General features: G+C 38.9%; 1 protein-coding gene across 1 annotated transcript; it reads right to left on the reverse strand.

Moving 5' to 3' along the window:
• Window positions 1-14276: 14276 nt before the first annotated feature.
• LOC145813079 (uncharacterized) lies at window positions 14277-17721 on the reverse strand. The gene is made up of 4 exons (XM_082908342.1): window positions 17482-17721; window positions 14858-17292; window positions 14718-14772; window positions 14277-14621 (listed from the first exon to the last, which is right to left on the reverse strand). Exons 1-4 carry the CDS (start codon window positions 17719-17721, stop codon window positions 14277-14279), a joined length of 3075 nt encoding a protein of 1024 aa, XP_082764468.1.
• Between the last annotated feature and the right edge of the window lie 5835 nt (window positions 17722-23556).

Genomic DNA, 23556 nt, shown 5'->3' on the forward strand with positions numbered 1-23556 from the left:
CGTTCCTCAGACGCCACCAATTCAGGTGCAAACCTGGATAAACTAGTAAATGCAGCCTCAAACTCGGCCACTGAAGAACTCGACTGCTTAAGCTGGCAGAACTGGTCTCTCAGCTTCTCCCTAACTGCTGGAGATAAGAACTTCTCCTGGAAAGCATTCACAAAAGCCTCCCATGTACCTCCTATACGCCCCTTAGTGAACTTCCACCACTGACCCGCATCCCCCTTCAACTGGAATGATGCCAAGGTCACCTTCAACCCCTCGTCTTCGATGCCAAGCATCTCAAACGTCTTCGTTGTCTGTTCGAGCCATTCGTCTGCCTTAAGCGGCTCTTTAGGATCACCCACAAATTCATCCGGATTAGACCGGAAGAACTCCCTCTTCAGAAAGGAAGGTCCTGCATCCGCAACAACAACCTGGGCTTGATTCTCAGCCCTAAGAATGCCTACTGACTCCCTGAATGCCCCTGCTATCTCTCGGGCTAAAGCGCCCATAGCCTGTTGGCCTACTGGCTCGGCCACATTGGCCTGGCCAATTCCCTCATGAACTGACGGAATCTCCTCTGGCACCGGTACCTCCTGCCTACCCGGCCTACCACGCCTACCGCGTCCTCGTCCTCGCCCTGACATCCTAATAAAGGAAACAAACAAAGACGTTAGCACATTAATAAATGTGCCGAAACTAAACACTCGCGTCCTAATGCATTGGACAAAAATAATTCATTCCACGTAAGCACATAATCACATAAGCACCTACGAATTTCATTCCTGGATAATAATAGTCCCGAAGCGTTACTATAGTTCCGGTTGGAAACAGCATTGATCAAGTGCCTTTCCAACAAGACTACTAGAAACTCAAGGGTCCAATTAACATCCTAGAAACTACGTTCCATACCCACATAATCACATAAACATGCTATCATATAAGCACATAACAGTACATCTAAGTCTCTATCAAGCGAGACGAACCCATTGTGATACTAATCACTTCCCACGTACCCAAAGTATTCGAACCCGGTACGCTCTGATACCAAGTTGTAACGCCCTCAAAATAAACCCATAATAACCATAACATTAACATGCATTTATAAAAGAAAATGAATCATTTGAGTTATTCATCAGAGTGTTCTTATTGAAAGGCATCACATGTAACATCCTGCAACATCAAAATAAATGCCCTAAGGGCTTACATCTTTCCAAGCTAACACTTGGACACAAAAAGATGAGTACTAAACTCATTTACAAGTTAAGCCCTAGGCTTGAATGTTTACATGAAATCTCAAAAATAACAAAATAAAACATATAACTAAAGACAAGTCTTCAAAATCCCAAACATCAAATCCTTCCAGGCTAAGTCTGTGGAGGTAGCTTATCACCTGAACCTGAAAATGATGTTCCCATAAAGGGTGAGCCACAGCCCAGTAGAAAAACACTAAACCAAATATAAGCATTGAATAAAGCTATAGCATTCAATAGATGGTTAACTAAGATAATCAATTTTATCATTAAACAGTCTCATGACACTAATGTCTAAGACACATTTCACTTTCCATTATTATCAACATGGCTCAGAACCTGGCCAACTTACAACAGTGAATTGTATATCATATTCACATTACTTCCAATATCAACAAAACAAACGAGACTCATGCTCATATCAAAACACTTCATACTTCCCATTTGATACACATTTTAGTGCTGTATCAATAATCATGTAAAAACACTTCAATATAATAAGCACACATAAAAATGGTGCTAATGGAGTCCATCCCCTATCTCCTCCCAAACAAAAATCCGGTTTAGAGGTCCATCCCCTATCTTCCCCTAAACCGTGGAGTACATCCCCTATCTCCTCCCACACAAAACAATGTATGCAAATGCAATGCTCAATCAATACACGTATTTTCTGTATTAATGCAATAGTCAAAATTAATGACTTAACCAATGTGATTAGTTTCAGTCATTCCTAATCCACATGCAATGTCTACAACAATCACGACTATCCTTCACCGATAGCCCAAAACAGTTATTTCTAGACTGGAAATAAATACAACAACAATTCACTAGGCGAGTGGTTTAAATTATCCCACCACACCATTTAATCAATGAATTCCTCAATTCCATGAATTTAACCAAATTCCCTTAAACTAATTATACAAATTAATTTATTAATACAACTAGGGTTTTTCCCAAAATTACCAAAGTATCCCCAACATATCAAAATACCAAAACTTAGAACAAAACTTATAGAATGGAGTAGGAAATCCCTACCTTGAAGTGAAGAACTCGAATGGATAAGATGAAGATGAAGACCCAAATTCCAAAGTGCTCCAAACCACCAAACGTTCAGATTAAATGGAAGCCCTCGACTCACTCTATCTTTTTAACAAAGGACTTAGGGTAGAAATACACTCTAAGTAGATCAAACCTAAGAGAGAAGGTGTGTAGGGAGAGGGAGAAGACGGTTCTAGGGTTTTAAAATCAAAAAGGAGATGAAAAATGATCCAGAAAGTCGGATCTCGGGTTTTTATACCAGTCGCCCCGCTCGAGCGTGGAAACCCCCGCTCGAGCGGCGAATGCACACTCCCAGAAGTTTTTGCAGACAGGTCCCCGCTCGAGCGCCCAACTCCCCGCTCGAGCGTCACTCACGACTTCCCGCTCGAGCGTCCAATCCCCCGCTCGAGCGGCCAACACTACACAGGAGATACTGGATGGGTGTATTCCCCGCTCGAGCGTCCAAACCTCCGCTCGAGCGGATAAGCCAAAATCTGGGCAACTAGACTTGGTTCCTAAGCTCAACCAACCTGCTCCAAATCTTCCCAACACAACCCATGACTCAAAATAAGAAAATAATGAATGACAACAACAATTATACAATGACGGAAATCTACGGAACCTAAGTCCGGATACAATAATCAAATGGGAAAAGACCGGGGTCGCTATAGCAACTAATTGTTTCATTTGCTGAAGTGGCCGAGTTTAACTCAAACCAATCTCGCTTAGCCTCTATGAAAGAGAATTTACTGAGTAATTGTAACTTGACGATATTTGTTTAACTTAAGCACCTCATTTAAGTTTTTCTAAATCACCTAAGTGCTCGATTCTCAAGTCCAAAATGTGGAATTTGAATTCACTTTGATTTCATTCCTATTTCCCTTTCTTTTCTCTAACTTTTCCTCTGGCTCTTAAGAACAAAGTACGTCTCTAACTCACTCCGTCATTCTCCGTCCTTCCTTGTTTTGTTCTAGGAACTAATTAGCACGGGAAACTAATCGTTTCTTTAGCTTCAGTGGCCTAGTTTAACTCAAACTAATCTTACTTAGCATCTAAGAAAGAGAGTGTGCTGAGTAGTTGTACCTTATCAATTTTAATTTAACTTAAGAACCTCGTTTAAGGTTTTCTGACTCACCGAAGTGTTCAGTTCTCAAGTCGAAAAAGATGAATTTGAATTCCCTTTGATTTTGTTCCTATTTCTCTTTCTTTTCCCTAACTTTCTCCTGTACCTGTCAAGAAGAATGTTTCTCCCAAACGCTCTCCGTCCTTCTCTCATTTGTTCTAGAAACTAATTAGCTAAGGAAACTCATTGTTTCATTATGTTAAGTGGCTATGGTTAAGTCAAACTGTTCTTGTTTAGCGTCTAAGAACAAGAATTTACTGAGTAATTTTGGCTTAACGACAATACTTGAACTTAAGAACCTCATTTAAGGAGTTCTTAATCACCTAAGTGTTCAATTCTCAAGTCGAAAGGGATGAATTTAAACTCCCTCTAATTTTGTTCCTACTGTTCTCTAACTTTCTCTTCTTGCTCTCTTGAAGAAAGTATTTCTCATTCTCTCTCGGTCCTTCTCCATCCTTCACCCTTTTGTTCTGGGAACTAATTACTTTAGGAAACTAATTGTTTCATTTGCAAATGTGGCCAAGTTTAACTCAATCTAACTTAGCCTGTAAGAAGGCGTATTTACTGAGTAATCGTAGCTTGATGATTTTAGGTTAACTTAAGAACCTCGTGTATGGATTTCTAAATCACCTAAGAGTTCAATTCTCAAGTCTAATAGAACGAATTTCGATTCCCCTTGATTTTGTTCTTATTTCTCTTTCTTTTCTCTAGCTTTCTTTTTTTTTTTTTTGGGTGAGTAAGAAATAAATAAAACAAGAAAATTTACACGATTACAAGGGGCATACCCCAGGCCCTACCCCAAAATACAACGACAACGCCCTAACTTAAAAAGAAAAGAAATAACTGGCCCCAAAAAGGCTAGCCATCAACAATAACCTAGTAGCTCATTCTGCCAGAACAACTAAGCAGTACATAATACTTGTTCAAGAACCATGTCCCACATCAGATAGGGGTCAAGAACTTATACTACACCATCCCAAAGGTAGTACCGAACTGGAATAATACAAGGTCCATCGTGAAATACCAAAACAAAAAAAACCAGCCCAGTTCTTAGTCTCAAACACGTCCAGAACTAATAAACAAAACAACCCAAAAAAAAGGGGGCCAGCGTTATGATATACAATAATTACAGTCCCACCATACGGGTATATATACAACCAGAATTGAAAACAGCTTATGAACCCACTGAAATGCCTAGGCAAGGCGCAACTTGCTGCCATTGCCGAAGAGCATCTCCACACAGCATACAGTTTCAAAGAGGGGCGCTGGTTGCAGCCTCCTCCACACCACCAGTCAACATTAAACTCGTAACCAGACACAGATTGTTGCCATCACCTAAGAGCCTTCCCCAACAGCATGCAACTTGCAGCCATAGTCCAATAACAATCCCAGTAACAGTCCAAAGGAGACTGCCAGTAACAAACCCACCATACAGGTTTTTGCTTAACCTTCCCATAGAGAAGTAGATAGTAAGTGCCAATATTACATGAGACATCATAGAGAAGGAGGAAAATTATACTTAGTATATGAGACCTCCCATCAGTCGGCCCACATCTAATAACAACACTCGACATAGTATATGTTCTCACTTCACTAGGCCCACATCTCTCAAACTCACTCATGATCTCAATTGTTTTGCTGTATAAAGGAGCTTCCTTAACCTGTACATAAAAATTATAATATATAATAACAGTTAGAAATATATTTGTGAGCAGACTCACATCCCTCAACCCACAATGTAGGATTAAATTATTTTGGCTCACTTCACTCGGCCCACATATGGCATTAACCGAACATGCTAGAGTGTAGGAAGATATCATTATCAAGTTGGAACAAGCATCCATGATATAAATCTGCAAAAGAGTAGCCATTTAGAAAACCCACAATATGTGCTCACCCTCACTCAACCCTCAATATAGGTAAACTATCCCCACTCAATATGCTTCCAACATTGTTGTCCTGGGGTTGCTTCATAATTGTTGTAGGTAAATTCCATTGTGACAAATACCATGCATCACCTGCAGAGTTAGCCAGATTATACATAGAAAGCATCCTACCTCTAACCATCTGGACAATAAGATTAGTCACAATTTTCTCAGGTTTAAACTCCTTGCTAAAAATCCTCCTATTCCTTTCTATCCAGATCTGGTAGACAGTGCAAAGAAAGGAGAGTTTCGTAAGAGCAGACTTCAAATCTTTGCCTTTGGTGGATTTAGTAGCATAGACCACATACTCCAGCCAGGAGAATTGGGGCCAGCTAATGTTACACTTGACCTGAATGTCTCCCCAGATCCTAGAGGAATAAACACACCTGAAAAACAAATGAGAGTGATTCTCCTCAGGACCATGGCAAAGGGGACAAGTAGGATTAGGAACAAGGCCGAATAGATGCAGCCTATTCCCTGTGTTTAATCTCTCATGAATAGCCATCCAGACCACAAAACTGACCCTAGGAATGGACGGAGACCCCCAAACAAGATTAGCCCAAGGCACCATAGTATCCTTGTCCCTCCAACAATCCCAAGCAGATTGTATGGTAAAATTCCCATCCACAGTCAGGTTCCAGACAGGACAATCCTGGATATCCCTACTAGGTTTAAGCTCAATAGGAGTAGAAGAAATCCACTCCTTGATCTCCCAAGAATTGTCAATAGGCCACTTCCAATCATTATTAGATATGACAGCACTAACTTTGGAATTGAAAGGAAGACCCGTGTCATACATAATCCTATGCCCAAACCTATCCCATAAAGAACCCAAAGGATGCCAATTATCAAACCACAGAAACACCTTCTCTCCATTACCAATCTTAAACTTGATAAGAGGGAAGATATTTTTTCTAAGAGACAGAATTTTCTCCAGACCCATGAGGGGGTCACTAGGCATCTTAATATGCCAAAAGCTCTTACCCTTAAGGAAGTAGGACTTAACCCATTGGCACCACATGGATCCTTCCCCTCCGGAGAACAAGAACCAAACGTGTTTGGTGATAGCCGCCCTATTCCAAACCCCCATCTCCTTGAACCCTAAGCCCCCTTCACCTTTAGGCTTACAGACATTATTCCAAGCGATTTTAGCACTATGCATCTTCAACTCAACACCCGACCAAAGAAATGATCTCAAAATGCTATAAATCTCTCTAATCACCTTTTTTGGAAGGATAAAAGTGAGGACCAATTGACTTGCATAGAAAAAAGGATAGCCTGGATAAGTTGGGCTCTACCCGCATAAGAAAGAAGTCTATTGGTCCAGCTCTTAATCCTCTTGGTGATCCTCTCAATCAGAATTTTACAATCAGTAGCCTTAAGCTTCGTAGTGATTAAGGGCACACCCAAGTATTTCACCGGAAGAGTGCCCTCAGTAAACTTGGAAATACGAAGAATGTCATTTTTAAGCTCACAATTACACCCCGAGAAGAATATATTACTCTTACTAGGACTAGGGGCGAGACTAGACAACAACCTAAACTCCTCAAGGCCTTGCATGATAAGATTGACAGTGCCAGTATCACCTTTACTGAAAATCATAAGATCATCTGCAAAGCAGAGATTGAAAATCTTGGTTTTATCACACCTCCAATGAAACTTGAATAGGGGATCACAAGCTTTTTCAGCCAAGATTCTAGCTTTCTTTCCTAGCACCCAAGAAGAAACTTTCTCTCTAAATGTCTCCGTCCTTCTCTATCATTCTCTCTTTTGCTCTATGAACTAATGAGCTCAGGCAACTAATTGTCTCATTAGCTTAAGCGGCCACGTTTAACTCAAATTAATCTCGTTTAGCCTCAAAGAAATAAAATTTACTGAGTAATTGTAGCTTTACGATATTAGTTTAACTCACAAACCTCATTTAGGTTTTTCCAAATCACCTAAGTGTTCAATTCTCACGTCCAAAACGATGAATTTGGATTCACCCCGATTTTGCTCCCATTTCTCTATCTTTCTCTCTTCTAGTTCTCAAGAAGAAAGTTTCTGTCTAACTCTCTCCGTCCTTCTCTCTTTTGTTCTACGAACTAATTAGCTTTGGCAACTAATTGTTTCATTTGCTTAAGTGGCCGAGTTTAACTCAAACCAATCTCGCTTAGCCTCTAAGAAATAGAATTTACTGAGTAATTGTAACTTGACGATATTGGTTTAACTTAAGCACCTCATTTAAGTTTTTCTAAATCACCTAAGTGCTCGATTCTCAAGTCCAAAATGTGGAATTTGAATTCACTTTGATTTCTTTCCTATTTCCCTTTCTTTTCTCTAACTTTTCTTCTAGCTCTTAAGAACAAAGTACGTCTCTAACTCACTCTGTCATTCTCCATCCTTCCTTGTTTTGTTCTAGGAACTAATTAGCACGGGAAACTAATCGTTTCTTTAGCTTCAGTGGCCTAGTTTAACTCAAACTAATCGTACTTAGCATCTAAGAAAGAGAGTGGGCTGAGTAACTGTAGCTTATCGATTTTAATTTAACTTAAGAACCTCATTTAAGATTTTCTGAATCACCTAAGTGTTCAGTTCTCAATTCGAAGAAGATGAATTTGAATTCCCTTTGATTTTGTTCCTATTTCTCTTTCTTTTCCCTAACTTTCTCCTGTACCTGTCAAGAAGAATGTTTCTCCCAAACGCTCTCCGTCCTTCTCTCATTTGTTCTAGAAACTAATTAGCTAAGGAAACTAATTGTTTCATTATGTTAAGTGGCTATGGTTAAGTCAAACTGTTCTTGCCTAGCGTCTAAGAACAAGAATTTACTTAGTAATTTGGGCTTAACGACAATAATTGAACTTAAGAACCTCATTTAAGGAGTTCTTAATCACCTAAGTGTTCAATTCTCAAGTCGAAAGGGATGAATTTAAACTCCCTCTAATTTTGTTCCTACTGTTCTCTAACTTTCTCTTCTTGCTCTCTAGAAGAAAGTATTTCTCATTCTCTCTCGGTCCATCACCATCCTTCTCCCTTTTGTTCTGGGAACAAATTAGTTTAGGAAACTAATTGTTTCATTTGCAAATGTGGCGAAGTTTTACTCAATCTAACTTAGCCTGTAAGAGGGCGTATTTACTGAGCAATCGTAGCTTGAAGATTTTAGTTTAACTTAAGAACCTCGTGTATGGATTTCTATATCACCTAAGAGTTCAATTCTCAAGTCTAAAAGAACGAATTTCGATTCCCCTTGATTTTGTTATTATTTCTCTTTCTTTTCTCTAGCTTTCTTTTCTAGCTCCCAAGAAGAAACTTTCTCTCTAACTGTCTCCGTCCTTCTCTATCATTCTCTCTTTTGCTCTATGAACTAATGAGCTCAGGCAACTAATTGTCTCATTAGCTTAAGCAGCCACGTTTAACTCAAATTAATCTGGTTTAGCCTTAAAGAAATAAAATTTACTGAGTAATTGTAGCTTTACGATATTAGTTTAACTCACGCACCTCATTTAGGTTTTTCCGAATCACCTAAGTGTTCAATTCTCACGTCCAAAACGATGAATTTGGATTCACCCCGATTTTGTTCCCATTTCTCTATCTTTCTCTCTTCTAGCTCTCAAGAAGAAAGTTTCTGTCTAACTCTCTCCGTCCTTCTCTCTTTTGTTCTAGGAACGAATTAGCTTTGGCAACTAATTGTTTCATTTGCTTAAGTGGCCGAGTTTAACTCAAACCAATCTCGCTTAGCCTCTAAGAAAGAGAATTTACTGAGTAATTGTAACTTGACAATATTGGTTTAAATTAAGCACCTCATTTAAGTTTTTCTAAATCACCTAAGTGCTCGATTCTCAAGTCTAAAATGTGGAATTTGAATTCACATGAAGACAAGAAGCGACCAGAAAACCGGTAGCTATCCTCCAGCTCATCTCCCAGTCTCTAACTCGGCTAGTTATCGAACCACTATTCCCCATAGCGTGACTCTCCCCAATCACTCTTGGCGGAGATGGCTCGAAACCACCCTCATATCGAGTCACATGAGGATCACACGATCAATCATCATGAGATAACCAATTACAAAAGGTCCCCTGCAATGTGGCTAAACAAAAATATATGGGCTGAAAAAGTGCGCCCAAAACTGCGGCAAGCACCAGCACATAACACACTTGCTCAAAATTATGAACCCGTGGGTCAAACAAAGGGCCCACAAAAACATACCCACGGTTTGGGCCTTAACAAATCCACCAGCCAAACCCAATAAACCAAATAAATAATACAACCCACTATGAGCCACCAACCAGTTTGTTTATAACATGCAACCATATATAATAAAAAAGCCGTAGGTGGGACCCAATGTTGCTAACATTGCACGTGGTGGCAATTTCCACAACCAGCTCAAATGAAAACCATGGGCCATGCAACCTGCTTTTTGAAATTCAAAAACAATAAAGTGGCTGACCCCATGTGGTACTCCACTAATACAAAAATATCATAAATATATACCACTTAGACTCTTGCACACCTATTGAATCTGCAGGCCTACAATGATGCACTTTCCAATGTACCCAACATCCTTTACCACACGGTTATCTTTCACTTTGCACCCACTAAGTATTATTAAATATTCACCCATATATATATATAAAAGGTGAAATAGCTGTTTAACATACCAACGCAAAAGTGGGCGGGAAAACAGTGCGTGCGTCCCTCTGCCCCAAAAACACACCCCACGTACCGACTATAACTATGCCCAGCCGCACCTAGGCGCGTCCACACCATTACATCTTCTTCCATACACACACAGCGCACGGGCTGGTCACACCAGCAGCTGAATCACAGAGAACCCATACCTGAAGGAGCAATAAAGCACCGTCACTAACCGGTGGCTCCGCAAGATGACCACTGGCGATATCGCTCAAACCACCCAAGCACTCGAGCTCCAACGCCGAAGGACCATGCTGCCATTGTTGAAGCTTGAGGCTGTGTCAATCAACACCAACACCGCCAGCGGCACAAGACCACCAGCGGCACAAACATACTGTGTATACAGAGCCAAACCCGCCTTGGTGTCACCCTCAACCGGAGCTCAGCAAACCCAGAATACACACCCGAAGATCATCTCTCTCTCTCTCTAAGGCTATAAGGACGTAGAGAGAGAGAATAGCAACCAAAGCAGAGCTCAATACAGATACCACACCCTTACTGGAAAAATAATCCAGTGCACAAAACAGCCGGACCACCACTGTCGGCCTGCAACACTAACAGTGACCACCATTACATGCGATTCTCTCTCTCCTACAAAACTAATTTCGTACTCAGAGAAGCAGAGAACCATGAACCAAGCTCTTCGACACTGAACCATAAACCCAGCACATGGATATTGAAGCTACAAGGAACCATAAACAACTGGCTAAACATCACCAGGAACATCAAGCTAACCATATGACCACAATAAAACACAGAACACATTCTCCCTCAAGCGTGAGGCAGATAACCGGAACAGTGCTCCATTTTCACTCTGGGGGGAGAGGCTCTACTTTCTTCCCCTTTTGATTGGGGAAGGGACTTGAGAGTTCAACACTTAGGTGAGTGACTCAATCTAACTTAGCCTGTAAGAAGGCGTATTTACTGAGTAATCGTAGCTTGATGATATTAGTTTAACTTAAGACCTCTTGTATGGATTTCCAAATCACCTAAGAGTTCAATTCCCAAGTCTAAAAGAACGAATTTTGATTCCCCTTGATTTCGTTCTTATTCCTCTTTCTTTTCCCTAGCTTTCTTTTCTAGCTCCCAAGAAGAAACTTTCTACCTAACTGTCTCCGTCCTTCTCTATCATTCTCTCTTTTGCTCTATGAACTAAAGAGCTCAGGCAACTAATTGCCTCATTAGCTTAAGCGGCCACGTTTAACTCAAATTAATCTGGTTAAGCCTCAAAGAAATAAAATTTACAGAGTAATTGTAGCTTTACGATATTAGTTTAACTCACGCACCTCATTTAGGTTTTTCCAAATCACCTAAGTGTTCAATTCTTACGTCCAAAACGATGAATTTGGATTCACCCCGATTTTGTTCCCATTTCTCTATCTTTCTCTCTTCTAGCTCTCAAGAAGAAAGTTTTTGTCTAGCTCTCTCTGTCCTTCTCTCTTTTGTTCTAGGAACTAATTAGCTTTGGCAACTAATTGTTTCATTTGATTAAGTGGCCGAGTTTAACTCAAACCAATCTCGCTTAGCCTCTAAGAAAGAGAATTTACTGAGTAATTGTAACTTGACAATATTGGTTTAAATTAAGCACCTCATTTAAGTTTTTCTAAATCACCTAAGTGCTCGATTCTCAAGTCCAAAATGTGGAATTTGAATTCACTTTGATTTCATTCCTATTTCCCTTTCTTTTCTCTAACTTTTCTTCTAGCTCTTAAGAACAAAGTACGTCTCTAACTCACTGTGTCATTCTCCATCCTTCCTTGTTTTGTTCTAGGAACTAATTAGCACGAGAAACTAATCGTTTCTTTCGCTTAAGTGGCCTAGTTTAACTCAAACTAATCTTACTTAGTATCTAAGAAAGAGAGTGTGCTGAGTAATTGTAGCTTATCGATTTTAATTTAACTTAAGAACCTCATTTAAGGTTTTCTAAATCACCTAAGTATTCAGTTCTCATGTCGAAAACGATGAATTTGAATTCCCTTTGATTTTGTTCCTATTTCTCTTTCTTTTACCTAACTTTCTCCTGTACCTGTCAAGAAGAATGTTTCCCCCAAACGCTCTCCGTCCTTTTCCGTCCTCTCATTTGTTCTGGAAACTAATTAGCTAAGGAAACTCATTGTTTCATTATGTTAAGTGGCTATGGTTAAGTCAAACTGTTCTTGCTTAGCGTCTAAGAACAAGAATTTACTGAGTAATTTTGGCTTAACGACAATAGTTGAACTTAAGAACCTCATTTAAGGAGTTCTTAATCACCTAAGTGCTCAATTCTCAAGTCAAAAGGGATGAATTTAAATTCCCTCTAATTTTGTTCCTACTGTTCTCTAACTTTCTCTTCTTGCTCTCTAGAAGAAAGTATTTCTCATTCTCTCTCGGTCCTTCCCCATCCTTCACCCTTTTGTTCTGGGAACTAATCAGTTTAGGAAACTAATTGTTTCATTTGCAAATGTAGCCAAGTTTAACTCAATCTAACTTAGCCTGTAAGAAGGCGTATTTACTGAGTAATCGTAGCTTGATGATATTAGTTTAACTTAAGAACCTCGTGTCTGGATTTCTAAATCACCTAAGAGTTCAATTCTCAAGTCTAAAAGAACAAATTTCGATTCCCTTTGATTTCGTTCTTATTTCTTTTCTCTAGCTTTCTTTTCTAGCTCCCAAGAAGAAACTTTCTCTTTAACTGTCTCCGCCGTTCTCTATCATTCTCTCTTTTCCACTATGAACTAAAGAGAGGCAACTAATTGTCTCATTAGCTTAAGCGGCCACGTTTAACTCAAATTAATCTGGTTTAACCCAAATCACATAAGTGTTCAATTCTCACGTCCAAAACGATGAATTTGGATTCACCCCGATTTTGTACCCATTTCTCTATCTTTCTCTCTTCTAGCTCTCAAGAAGAAAGTTTCTCTTTAACTCTCTCCGTCCTTCTCTCTTTTGTTCTAGGAACTAATTAGCTTTGGCAACTAATTGTTTCATTTGCTTAAGTGGCCGTGTTTAACTCTAACCAATCTCGCTTAGCCTCTAAGAAAGAGAATTTACTGAGTAATTGTAACTTGACGATATTGGTTTAACTTAAGCACCTCATTTAAGTTTTTCTAAATCACCTAAGTGCTCCATTCTCAAGTCCAAAATGTGGAATTTGAATTCACTTTGATTTCATTCCTATTTCCCTTTCTTTTCTCTAACTTTTCTTCTAGCTCTTAAGAACATGGTACGTCTCTAACTCACTCTGTCATTCTCCATCCTTCCTTGTTTTGTTCTAGGAACTAATTAGCACGGGAAACTAATCGTTTCTTTAGCTTAAGTGGCCTAGTTTAACACAAACTAGTCTTACTTAGCATCTAAAAAAGAAAGGGTGCTGAGTAGTTGCAGCTTATCGATTTTAATTTAACTTAAGAACCTCATTTAAGGTTTTCTGAATCACCTAAGTGTTCAGTTCTCAAGACGAAAAAGATGAATTTGAATTCCCTTTGATTTTGTTCCAATTTCTCCTTCTTTTCCCTTACTTTCTCCTGTACCTGCCAAGAAGAATGTTTCTCCCAAACGCTCTCCGTCCTTTTCCGTCCTTCTCTCATTTGTTCTAGAAACTAATTAGCTAAGGAAACTCATTGTTTCATTATGTTAAGTGGCTATGGTTAAGTCAAACTGTTCTTGCTTAGCGTCTAAGAACAAGAATTTACTGAGTAATTTTGGCTTAACGACAATAGTTGAACTTAAGAACCTCATTTAAGGAGTTCTTAATCACCTAAGTGTTCAATTCTCAAGTCGAAAGGGATGAATTTAAACTCCCTCTAATTTTGTTCCTACTGTTCTCTAACTTTCTCTTCTTTTTTTTTTTGGGTGAATAAGACATAAATAAAAAACAGAGATTACACAGCTACAAGGGGCATACCCCAGGACCTAACGAAAACTATACAAGAACAAAAGAAATAGGCGAAAACACTCAACCAGCAAAAAACCAAAATAAAACATGACCAGAAACAAACAAGACTTTAACTGGAGAAAGGAAATCAAAACATGGGAAAATTATAACCGCCCCAAAATATGTTCATGAGCCGCATAAATTCGAATGAGGACCATGAACACATCCAAACAGCGAACCAAATCTGAACGAAATCAGCCCATAAACGGCTACAACTAGCAGCAGACACAAAATGAGAGACCATGTACATCCCACACGGCTAGGCCAAAAAGAGTGACAACCTAGCAAAACACTCATAGTCCATACACAGTACAATAAAAAAAAAATAAAAGAAAGACAAGTATGCACAAAGGCGCTACAAGCAGCCATCATCAAGTGCCAGAAAACACGACCACCCTACCCTTAGTGCCATCGAACCCACAACAGTCCATACAGCCCCAATAGAACTCAAACATTATAGTGGACCCACAACAGCCTAATCTGCCCAGCATAGGAATATCATAACAGCCACATCCTTCAGACACGTAGCACGTATCCCTATCCAGGCAGCCACCATAAAGCTCAAACATTGTAATAGACCCTGTAGAAGAAATCAGAAGCGAGTACATCCAGTGATACCAAAGACAAAACATAGCAGCAGCACACTCAATGTAGGAACTCTCATCACTCGGCCCACAGTTTAGGGGCTCACACAACTCGAAATTAGCTTCCTTAACCTGCACATAAAAATTTACAGTATATATAGTCATTAGTAAAAAATTTATGGCTAACATCACTCGACCCACAAATAATTGGAGAACATGTAAAGTAACTTTCATCACTCGACCCTGAAGGATAGATAGATCCACTTGGGACACCCGAATATACCTGCAAAAGAAAAAAAAGCTTAAATACATAAAGCCCTCATATAAGCTCACCATCTCTCGACCCACATTTAGTGAACTCATATCACTCAGCAGCCCTCCCATTTCTGATGCTATGGGGCTTCAAAATTGTCTCCGGCAAACTCCATTTATCAAGAAACCATTTGTCACCATTGGATCTAGGAATATTCTTAAGTGACAGCATCCTATCTCTAACCATTTGGATAACAGAATTAATGACCACCTCTTCAGGTTTTAGCTCTTTGTTAAAAATTCTGTTATTTCTCTCAATCCAGATCATGTAAACAGAACACAAGAATGCATTACTAATGATATTCACCCTCAAAGAGTTACCTTTAGTCTCCTTAGAAGCAAATGTAACACTATCAGGCCAGCCAAGGACAGGCCACTTAATGTTACAAGCAACTTCAATGGCACTCCAGACTCTACTAGAGAAGATGCATTCAAAGAATAGATGAGAGTGGCTTTCCTCCAGGTGGAGGCAAAAGGGGCATTGAGAGCTAGTGGACAGGCCAAACATACGGAGTCTATCACCAGTGAAAAGTCTATTGTGGAGAGCCACCCAAACAATGAAGCTGGCTTTAGGGATTCTGTGAGGGCCCCACACAAGCTTATGCCAAACCACTTTATCGAATTTCTTTCTCCAATGATTCCAAGCTGATTGAATGGAAAACTTACCATCAGTGGTAAGATTCCAAATAGCTTGATCAGTGCTGGAAGGATTGGGATGAAAACACACAGGAGTAGAGGAGATTAGCTCCTGAATTTCCCAAGAGTTGGGAAAAGGCCACTTCCAAGAAGACCCATCAATGATTTTACTTACTTTTGTATCACTGTTAAGGGCAGAGTCATAAATAATTCTATCCCCGAATTTGTTCCACAGAGGACCAATGGGATGCCAATTATCAAACCAAAGGAAAGTGGTGTCCCCACACCCAATCTTATGCTTAATCAGTGGGGAAACCCACTTCCTAAGAGACAATAATTTTCTCCACACCCAAGAGGGATCATTAGGAACCTTAACTATCCAGAAACTCTTCCCCTTTAATAAATAGGATTTGACCCACTGACACCACATCGATCCCTCACCCCCAGAAAACAAAAACCAAATGTGTTTAGCTATGGCCGCTCTATTCCAAATATCTAAAGATTTAAAGCCCAAACCTCCCTCATTTTTCGGAGCACACACAGAATCCCAGGCAATTTTGGCACTATGAGTTTTAAGATCAGTACCAGACCAAAGGAATGCTTTAAGAATACTATCAATCTCCCTAATGAACTTCTTGGGAAGAATGAAAAGGGAGGACCAGTACACTTGCATAGAAAAGAGAATGGATTGAATGAGCTGGCTTCTACCAGCGTAAGATAAAGCTCTATTGGTCCAACTCTTCACTCTATTGGTGATCCTATCAATGAGAGGACCACAATCAGCAGCCCTCAACTTCGTGGTAATTAAGGGGACACCAAGGTACCTAACAGGAAGAGTCCCTTCATTAAACTTAGCAATCTCAAGAATAGAAGCTCTCAACTCCATATCACAACCAGAAAAGTAGATGTTACTTTTGCTGGGATTAGGAATTAGGCCAGACAAGGATGAAAACTCCTTAAGGCCTTCCATAATGAGCTTAACAGTAGAGGCATCACCCCTACTAAAGATCATAAGATCATCAGCGAAGCAAAGATTAATGATTTTAGTCTTGTCGCACTTCCAATGAAACTTAAAAAGAGGGTTCATAGCTTTCTCTGCCAAGATTTTGGCCAGGATTTCCATGGCCAAAACAAATAAGTATGGGGACATAGGGTCACCTTGTCTAAGACCTCTAGCTCCTTTAAAATAGCCATGAAGGCTACCATTGATACAAATTGAAAAGGAAGGGCTAGTGATGCAGGCCTTGATCCAAGAAACCATGACAGGAGGAAAGGCCATAGCCTTGAGAATATCAAGAATAAAATCCCATCTCACACTATCATAAGCTTTCATGATATCCACCTTCATGGCACACTTTGGAGTAGGGGAATGCCTGTGGTACCCCCTCATAAGCTCTTGAGATAGGAAGATATTGTCAGAAATTCTCCGACCTTGAACAAAAGCGGATTGAACAGGGTCTATAAGATCAGGGAGAACGGATTTAATCCTGTTAGCTATGATCTTGGCAATGCACTTATAGATGGTGTTGCAACAAGAAATGGGCCTGAAGTCACCCACTTTCGCAGGGTTGGGGACTTTGGGAATGAGAGTAATGATTGTGCTATTAACTTCAGACAGAAGCTTGCCTGACTCAAAGAACGTTCTAATGGCTTGGATAACATCTCTCCCAACAATAGCCCAGGATGTCTTAAAAAAACCCGCAGAGAAACCGTCAGGACCGGGAGCCTTATTGGTCTTAAGAGACCAAAAAGTATCCTTGATCTCTTGGTCAATCACAGGGCTAGCAAGCACAAGAGATTGATCAGGAGAAACACGGGTCTTAACCACGGACTGAATTCTAGCAAAACCATGATACTAGTCATCAAACGGGGTACCAAATAAACCAGAGAAAAAGTTTGTGAATGCATTCTGGATGTCCTCTATTTTAGAAGATTTTTGGCCATCCATCAACTCCAGATTCAAAATCTTACCCCTATTGATATTACCCTTAATGGTTTTGAAGAAGAAGCTACTATTTCTATCCCCCTGACTAAGCCACTGGACACAAGATTTTTGGAGAGCCAAACTCTCTTCAACAGCCAGGAGGTCAACATGCTGCTTGAAGATAGTGCGCTCAATTTTCTGCAACTCACAATTACTCGGATCCTTATCCAGCTTACAGTGAGCAGAGAAGAGCTTACACTTAGAGGTTTGGACTCTAGTAGTTATGTCACTAAAGTCTTTCTTGTTCAGAGCCTTAAGTTCAGGCTTCAAATATCTCAATTTTTGGCACACCCTATACATAGGAACACCATAAATATACTGGTTTCAAACTCTAGAAACCACAGAATTAAAGTCCTTATGGTCGGCCCAAAAGTCAAAATATTTAAAAGGTTTCTTAAAAGAAGATTTCTTGTCAGAAACATTAACCACAGCAGGAGAGTGTGGTCAGATATGCCAGAGGGTAAAAAGGTGGCAAAAGAGGCAAGAAAGGTTTCCAGCCAAGCCTCATTAACCAGCACTCTATCAATTTTAGTTGCGATGTAATCCCCACTAGTTCTCTTATTGGCCCAGGTAAATTGGCAACCCCGTAAGAGAGATCAACCAACTCAGATTTCAGAATGTATGAATTAAACTCCTGTTTGACCCTAGACCAACTAACAGAACCCCCAGATTTCTCATACGGGTATCATATAGCATTGAAGTCCCCCAGAAACATGATAGGAGTTTTGGACTGCAAATGGGAAGTCGTAGCCATAAACTCAAAAAACTCTTTTCGAATGTCAGGTTTATTATCAGCATAAACAAAACAGATTTTAAACATGTTATCAGACGAAAATTCATGAACTTCGCAAAAAATATATTGGTCAGAAGCTGATAACAATGTAACCTTACAAAAAGCTGGGTCCTAGCAGACGCAGATCCTCCCAGTTTTAGTAGGTTGTGAGTTTGTCAAAAAGGGCCAATTGTTTACACCAGAAAAAATCAGCTGTTCATTTAAAGCTTTTATTTTCGTTTCCAAAATGCCCAAGATTTTAATGTCTTCATTTAACAAAAAATTTTTAACCTCCTTCAGTCGATGAGGATTATTAAATCCTCTGACATTCCAAGATGCAGTTTTTAAAGACATGGGAAAAGAAAGAGAAATAGGAACAAAATCAATGGGAATTCAAATTCATCTTTTTCGACTCGAGAACTGAAGACTTAGGTGATTCAGAAAACCTTAAATGAGGTTCTTAAGTTAAATTAAAATCGATAAGCTACAATTACTCAGCACACTCTCTTTCTTTGATGCTAAGTAAGATTAGTTTGAGTTAAACTAGGCCACTTAAGCTAAAGAAACGATTAGTTTCCCGTGCTAATTAGTTCCTAGAACAAAACCAGGAAGGATGGAGAATGACAGAGTGAGTTAGAGATGTACTTTGTTCTTAAGAGCTAGAAGAAAAGTTAGAGAAAAGAAAGGGAAATAGGAATGAAATCAAAGTGAATTCAAATTCCACATTTTGGACTTGAGAATGGAGCACTTAGGTGATTTAGAAAAACTTAAATGAGGTGCTTAAGTTAAACCAATATCGTCAAGTTACAATTACTCAGTAAATTCTCTTTCTTAGAGGCGAAGCGAGATTGGTTTGAGTTAAACTCGGCCACTTAAGGAAATGAAACAATCAGTTGCCAAAGCTAATTAGTTCCTAGAACAAAAGAGAGAAGGGCGGAGAGAGTTAGACAGAAACTTTCTTCTTGAGAGCTAGAAGAGAGAGAAAGACAGAGAAATGGGAACAAAATCGGGGTGAATCCAAATTCATCGTTTTGGACGTGAGAATTGAACACTTAGGTGATTTGGAAAAACCTAAATGAGGTGCGTGAGTTAAACTGATATCGTAAAGCTACAATTACTCAGTAAATTTTATTTTTTTGTGGCTAAACGAGATTAATTTGAGTTAAACGTGGCCGCTTAAGCTAATGAGACAATTAGTTGCCTGAGCTCATTAGTTCATAGAGCAAAAGAGAGAGTGATAGAGAAGGACGGAGATAGTTAGAGAGAAAGTTTCTTCTTGGGAGCTAGAAAAGAAAGCTAGAGAAAAGAAAGAGAAATAAGGACAAAATCAAGGGGAATCGAAATTCGTTCTTTTAGACTTGAGAATTGAACTCTTAGGTGATTTAGAAATCCATACACGAGGTTCTTAAGTTAAACTAAAATCATCAAGCTACGATTACTCGGTAAATACGCCTTCTTACAGGCTAAGTTAGATTGAGTTAAACTTGGCCACATTTGCAAATGAAACAATTAGTTTCCTAAACTAATTAGTTCCCAGAACAAAAGGGTGAAGGATGGAGAAGGACCGAGAGAGAATGAGAAATACTTTCATCTAGAGAGCAAGAAGAGAAAGTTAGAGAACAGTAGGAACAAAATTAGAGGGAGTTTAAATTCATCCCTTTCGACTTGAGAATTGAACATTTAGGTGATTAAGAACTCCTTAAATGAGGTTCTTAAGTTCAAGTATTGTCGTTAAGCAAAAATTAGTCAGTAAATTCTTGTTCCTAGACGCTAAGCAAGAACAGTTTGAGTTAACCATAGCCACTTAACATAATGAAACAATGAGTTTCCTTAGCTAATTAGTTTCTAGAACAAATGAGAGAAGGACGGAGAGCGTTTGGGAGAAACATTCTTCTTGAGAGGTACAGGAGAAAGTTAGGGAAAAGAAAGAGAAATAGGAACAAAATCAATGGGAATTCAAATTCATCTTTTTCGACTCGAGAACTGAAGACTTAGGTGATTCAGAAAACCTTAAATGAGGTTCTTAAGTTAAATTGAAATCGATAAGCTACAATTACTCAGCACACTCTCTTTCTTTGATGCTAAGTAAGATTAGTTTGAGTTAAACTAGGCCACTTAAGCTAAAGAAACGATTAGTTTCCCGTGCTAATTAGTTCCTAGAACAAAACCAGGAAGGATGGAGAATGACAGAGTGAGTTAGAGATGTACTTTGTTCTTAAGAGCTAGAAGAAAAGTTAGAGAAAAGAAAGGGAAATAGGAATGAAATCAAAGTGAATTCAAATTCCACATTTTGGACTTGAGAATGGAGCACTTAGGTGATTTAGAAAAACTTAAATGAGGTGCTTAAGTTAAACCAATATCGTCAAGTTACAATTACTCAGTAAATTCTCTTTCTTAGAGGCGAAGCGAGATTGGTTTGAGTTAAACTCGGCCACTTAAGGAAATGAAACAATCAGTTGCCAAAGCTAATTAGTTCCTAGAACAAAAGAGAGAAGGGCGGAGAGAGTTAGACAGAAACTTTCTTCTTGAGAGCTAGAAGAGAGAGAAAGACAGAGAAATGGGAACAAAATCGGGGTGAATCCAAATTCATCGTTTTGGACGTGAGAATTGAACACTTAGGTGATTTGGAAAAACCTAAATGAGGTGCGTGAGTTAAACTGATATCGTAAAGCTACAATTACTCAGTAAATTTTATTTTTTTGTGGCTAAACGAGATTAATTTGAGTTAAACGTGGCCGCTTAAGCTAATGAGACAATTAGTTGCCTGAGCTCATTAGTTCATAGAGCAAAAGAGAGAGTGATAGAGAAGGACGGAGATAGTTAGAGAGAAAGTTTCTTCTTGGGAGCTAGAAAAGAAAGCTAGAGAAAAGAAAGAGAAATAAGGACAAAATCAAGGGGAATCGAAATTCGTTCTTTTAGACTTGAGAATTGAACTCTTAGGTGATTTAGAAATCCATACACGAGGTTCTTAAGTTAAACTAAAATCATCAAGCTACGATTACTCGGTAAATACGCCTTCTTACAGGCTAAGTTAGATTGAGTTAAACTTGGCCACATTTGCAAATGAAACAATTAGTTTCCTAAACTAATTAGTTCCCAGAACAAAAGGGTGAAGGATGGAGAAGGACCGAGAGAGAATGAGAAATACTTTCATCTAGAGAGCAAGAAGAGAAAGTTAGAGAACAGTAGGAACAAAATTAGAGGGAGTTTAAATTCATCCCTTTCGACTTGAGAATTGAACATTTAGGTGATTAAGAACTCCTTAAATGAGGTTCTTAAGTTCAAGTATTGTCGTTAAGCAAAAATTAGTCAGTAAATTCTTGTTCCTAGACGCTAAGCAAGAACAGTTTGAGTTAACCATAGCCACTTAACATAATGAAACAATGAGTTTCCTTAGCTAATTAGTTTCTAGAACAAATGAGAGAAGGACGGAGAGCGTTTGGGAGAAACATTCTTCTTGAGAGGTACAGGAGAAAGTTAGGGAAAAGAAAGAGAAATAGGAACAAAATCAATGGGAATTCAAATTCATCTTTTTCGACTCGAGAACTGAAGACTTAGGTGATTCAGAAAACCTTAAATGAGGTTCTTAAGTTAAATTGAAATCGATAAGCTACAATTACTCAGCACACTCTCTTTCTTTGATGCTAAGTAAGATTAGTTTGAGTTAAACTAGGCCACTTAAGCTAAAGAAACGATTAGTTTCCCGTGCTAATTAGTTCCTAGAACAAAACCAGGAAGGATGGAGAATGACAGAGTGAGTTAGAGATGTACTTTGTTCTTAAGAGCTAGAAGAAAAGTTAGAGAAAAGAAAGGGAAATAGGAATGAAATCAAAGTGAATTCAAATTCCACATTTTGGACTTGAGAATGGAGCACTTAGGTGATTTAGAAAAACTTAAATGAGGTGCTTAAGTTAAACCAATATCGTCAAGTTACAATTACTCAGTAAATTCTCTTTCTTAGAGGCGAAGCGAGATTGGTTTGAGTTAAACTCGGCCACTTAAGCAAATGAAACAATCAGTTGCCAAAGCTAATTAGTTCCTAGAACAAAAGAGAGAAGGGCGGAGAGAGTTAGACAGAAACTTTCTTCTTGAGAGCTAGAAGAGAGAGAAAGACAGAGAAATGGGAACAAAATCGGGGTGAATCCAAATTCATCGTTTTGGACGTGAGAATTGAACACTTAGGTGATTTGGAAAAACCTAAATGAGGTGCGTGAGTTAAACTGATATCGTAAAGCTACAATTACTCAGTAAATTTTATTTTTTTGTGGCTAAACGAGATTAATTTGAGTTAAACGTGGCCGCTTAAGCTAATGAGACAATTAGTTGCCTGAGCTCATTAGTTCATAGAGCAAAAGAGAGAGTGATAGAGAAGGACGGAGATAGTTAGAGAGAAAGTTTCTTCTTGGGAGCTAGAAAAGAAAGCTAGAGAAAAGAAAGAGAAATAAGGACAAAATCAAGGGGAATCGAAATTCGTTCTTTTAGACTTGAGAATTGAACTCTTAGGTGATTTAGAAATCCATACACGAGGTTCTTAAGTTAAACTAAAATCATCAAGCTACGATTACTCGGTAAATACGCCTTCTTACAGGCTAAGTTAGATTGAGTTAAACTTGGCCACATTTGCAAATGAAACAATTAGTTTCCTAAACTAATTAGTTCCCAGAACAAAAGGGTGAAGGATGGAGAAGGACCGAGAGAGAATGAGAAATACTTTCATCTAGAGAGCAAGAAGAGAAAGTTAGAGAACAGTAGGAACAAAATTAGAGGGAGTTTAAATTCATCCCTTTCGACTTGAGAATTGAACATTTAGGTGATTAAGAACTCCTTAAATGAGGTTCTTAAGTTCAAGTATTGTCGTTAAGCAAAAATTAGTCAGTAAATTCTTGTTCCTAGACGCTAAGCAAGAACAGTTTGAGTTAACCATAGCCACTTAACATAATGAAACAATGAGTTTCCTTAGCTAATTAGTTTCTAGAACAAATGAGAGAAGGACGGAGAGCGTTTGGGAGAAACATTCTTCTTGAGAGGTACAGGAGAAAGTTAGGGAAAAGAAAGAGAAATAGGAACAAAATCAATGGGAATTCAAATTCATCTTTTTCGACTCGAGAACTGAAGACTTAGGTGATTCAGAAAACCTTAAATGAGGTTCTTAAGTTAAATTGAAATCGATAAGCTACAATTACTCAGCACACTCTCTTTCTTTGATGCTAAGTAAGATTAGTTTGAGTTAAACTAGGCCACTTAAGCTAAAGAAACGATTAGTTTCCCGTGCTAATTAGTTCCTAGAACAAAACCAGGAAGGATGGAGAATGACAGAGTGAGTTAGAGATGTACTTTGTTCTTAAGAGCTAGAAGAAAAGTTA

This window comes from Camellia sinensis, chromosome 15, assembly GCF_055761805.1.
Source record: "Camellia sinensis isolate YWXY chromosome 15, ASM5576180v1, whole genome shotgun sequence".
Lineage (NCBI taxonomy): Eukaryota > Viridiplantae > Streptophyta > Magnoliopsida > Ericales > Theaceae > Camellia > Camellia sinensis.

What these genes read in the sequence shown, in the direction of transcription:
- LOC145813079 (XM_082908342.1), bottom strand. Translation starts at nt 17,721, where the DNA reads ATGTATAGGGTGTGCCAAAAATTGAGATATTTGAAGCCTGAACTTAAG. An exon ending in TGGCTCTCCAAAAATCTTGT is followed by an intron (nt 17,293 to 17,481) that starts GTCCAGTGGCTT and finishes TTTGATGACTAG; the next exon opens with TATCATGGTTTTGCTAGAAT. An exon ending in AGAAATGGGAGGGCTGCTGA is followed by an intron (nt 14,773 to 14,857) that starts GTGATATGAGTT and finishes TTTCTTTTGCAG; the next exon opens with GTATATTCGGGTGTCCCAAG.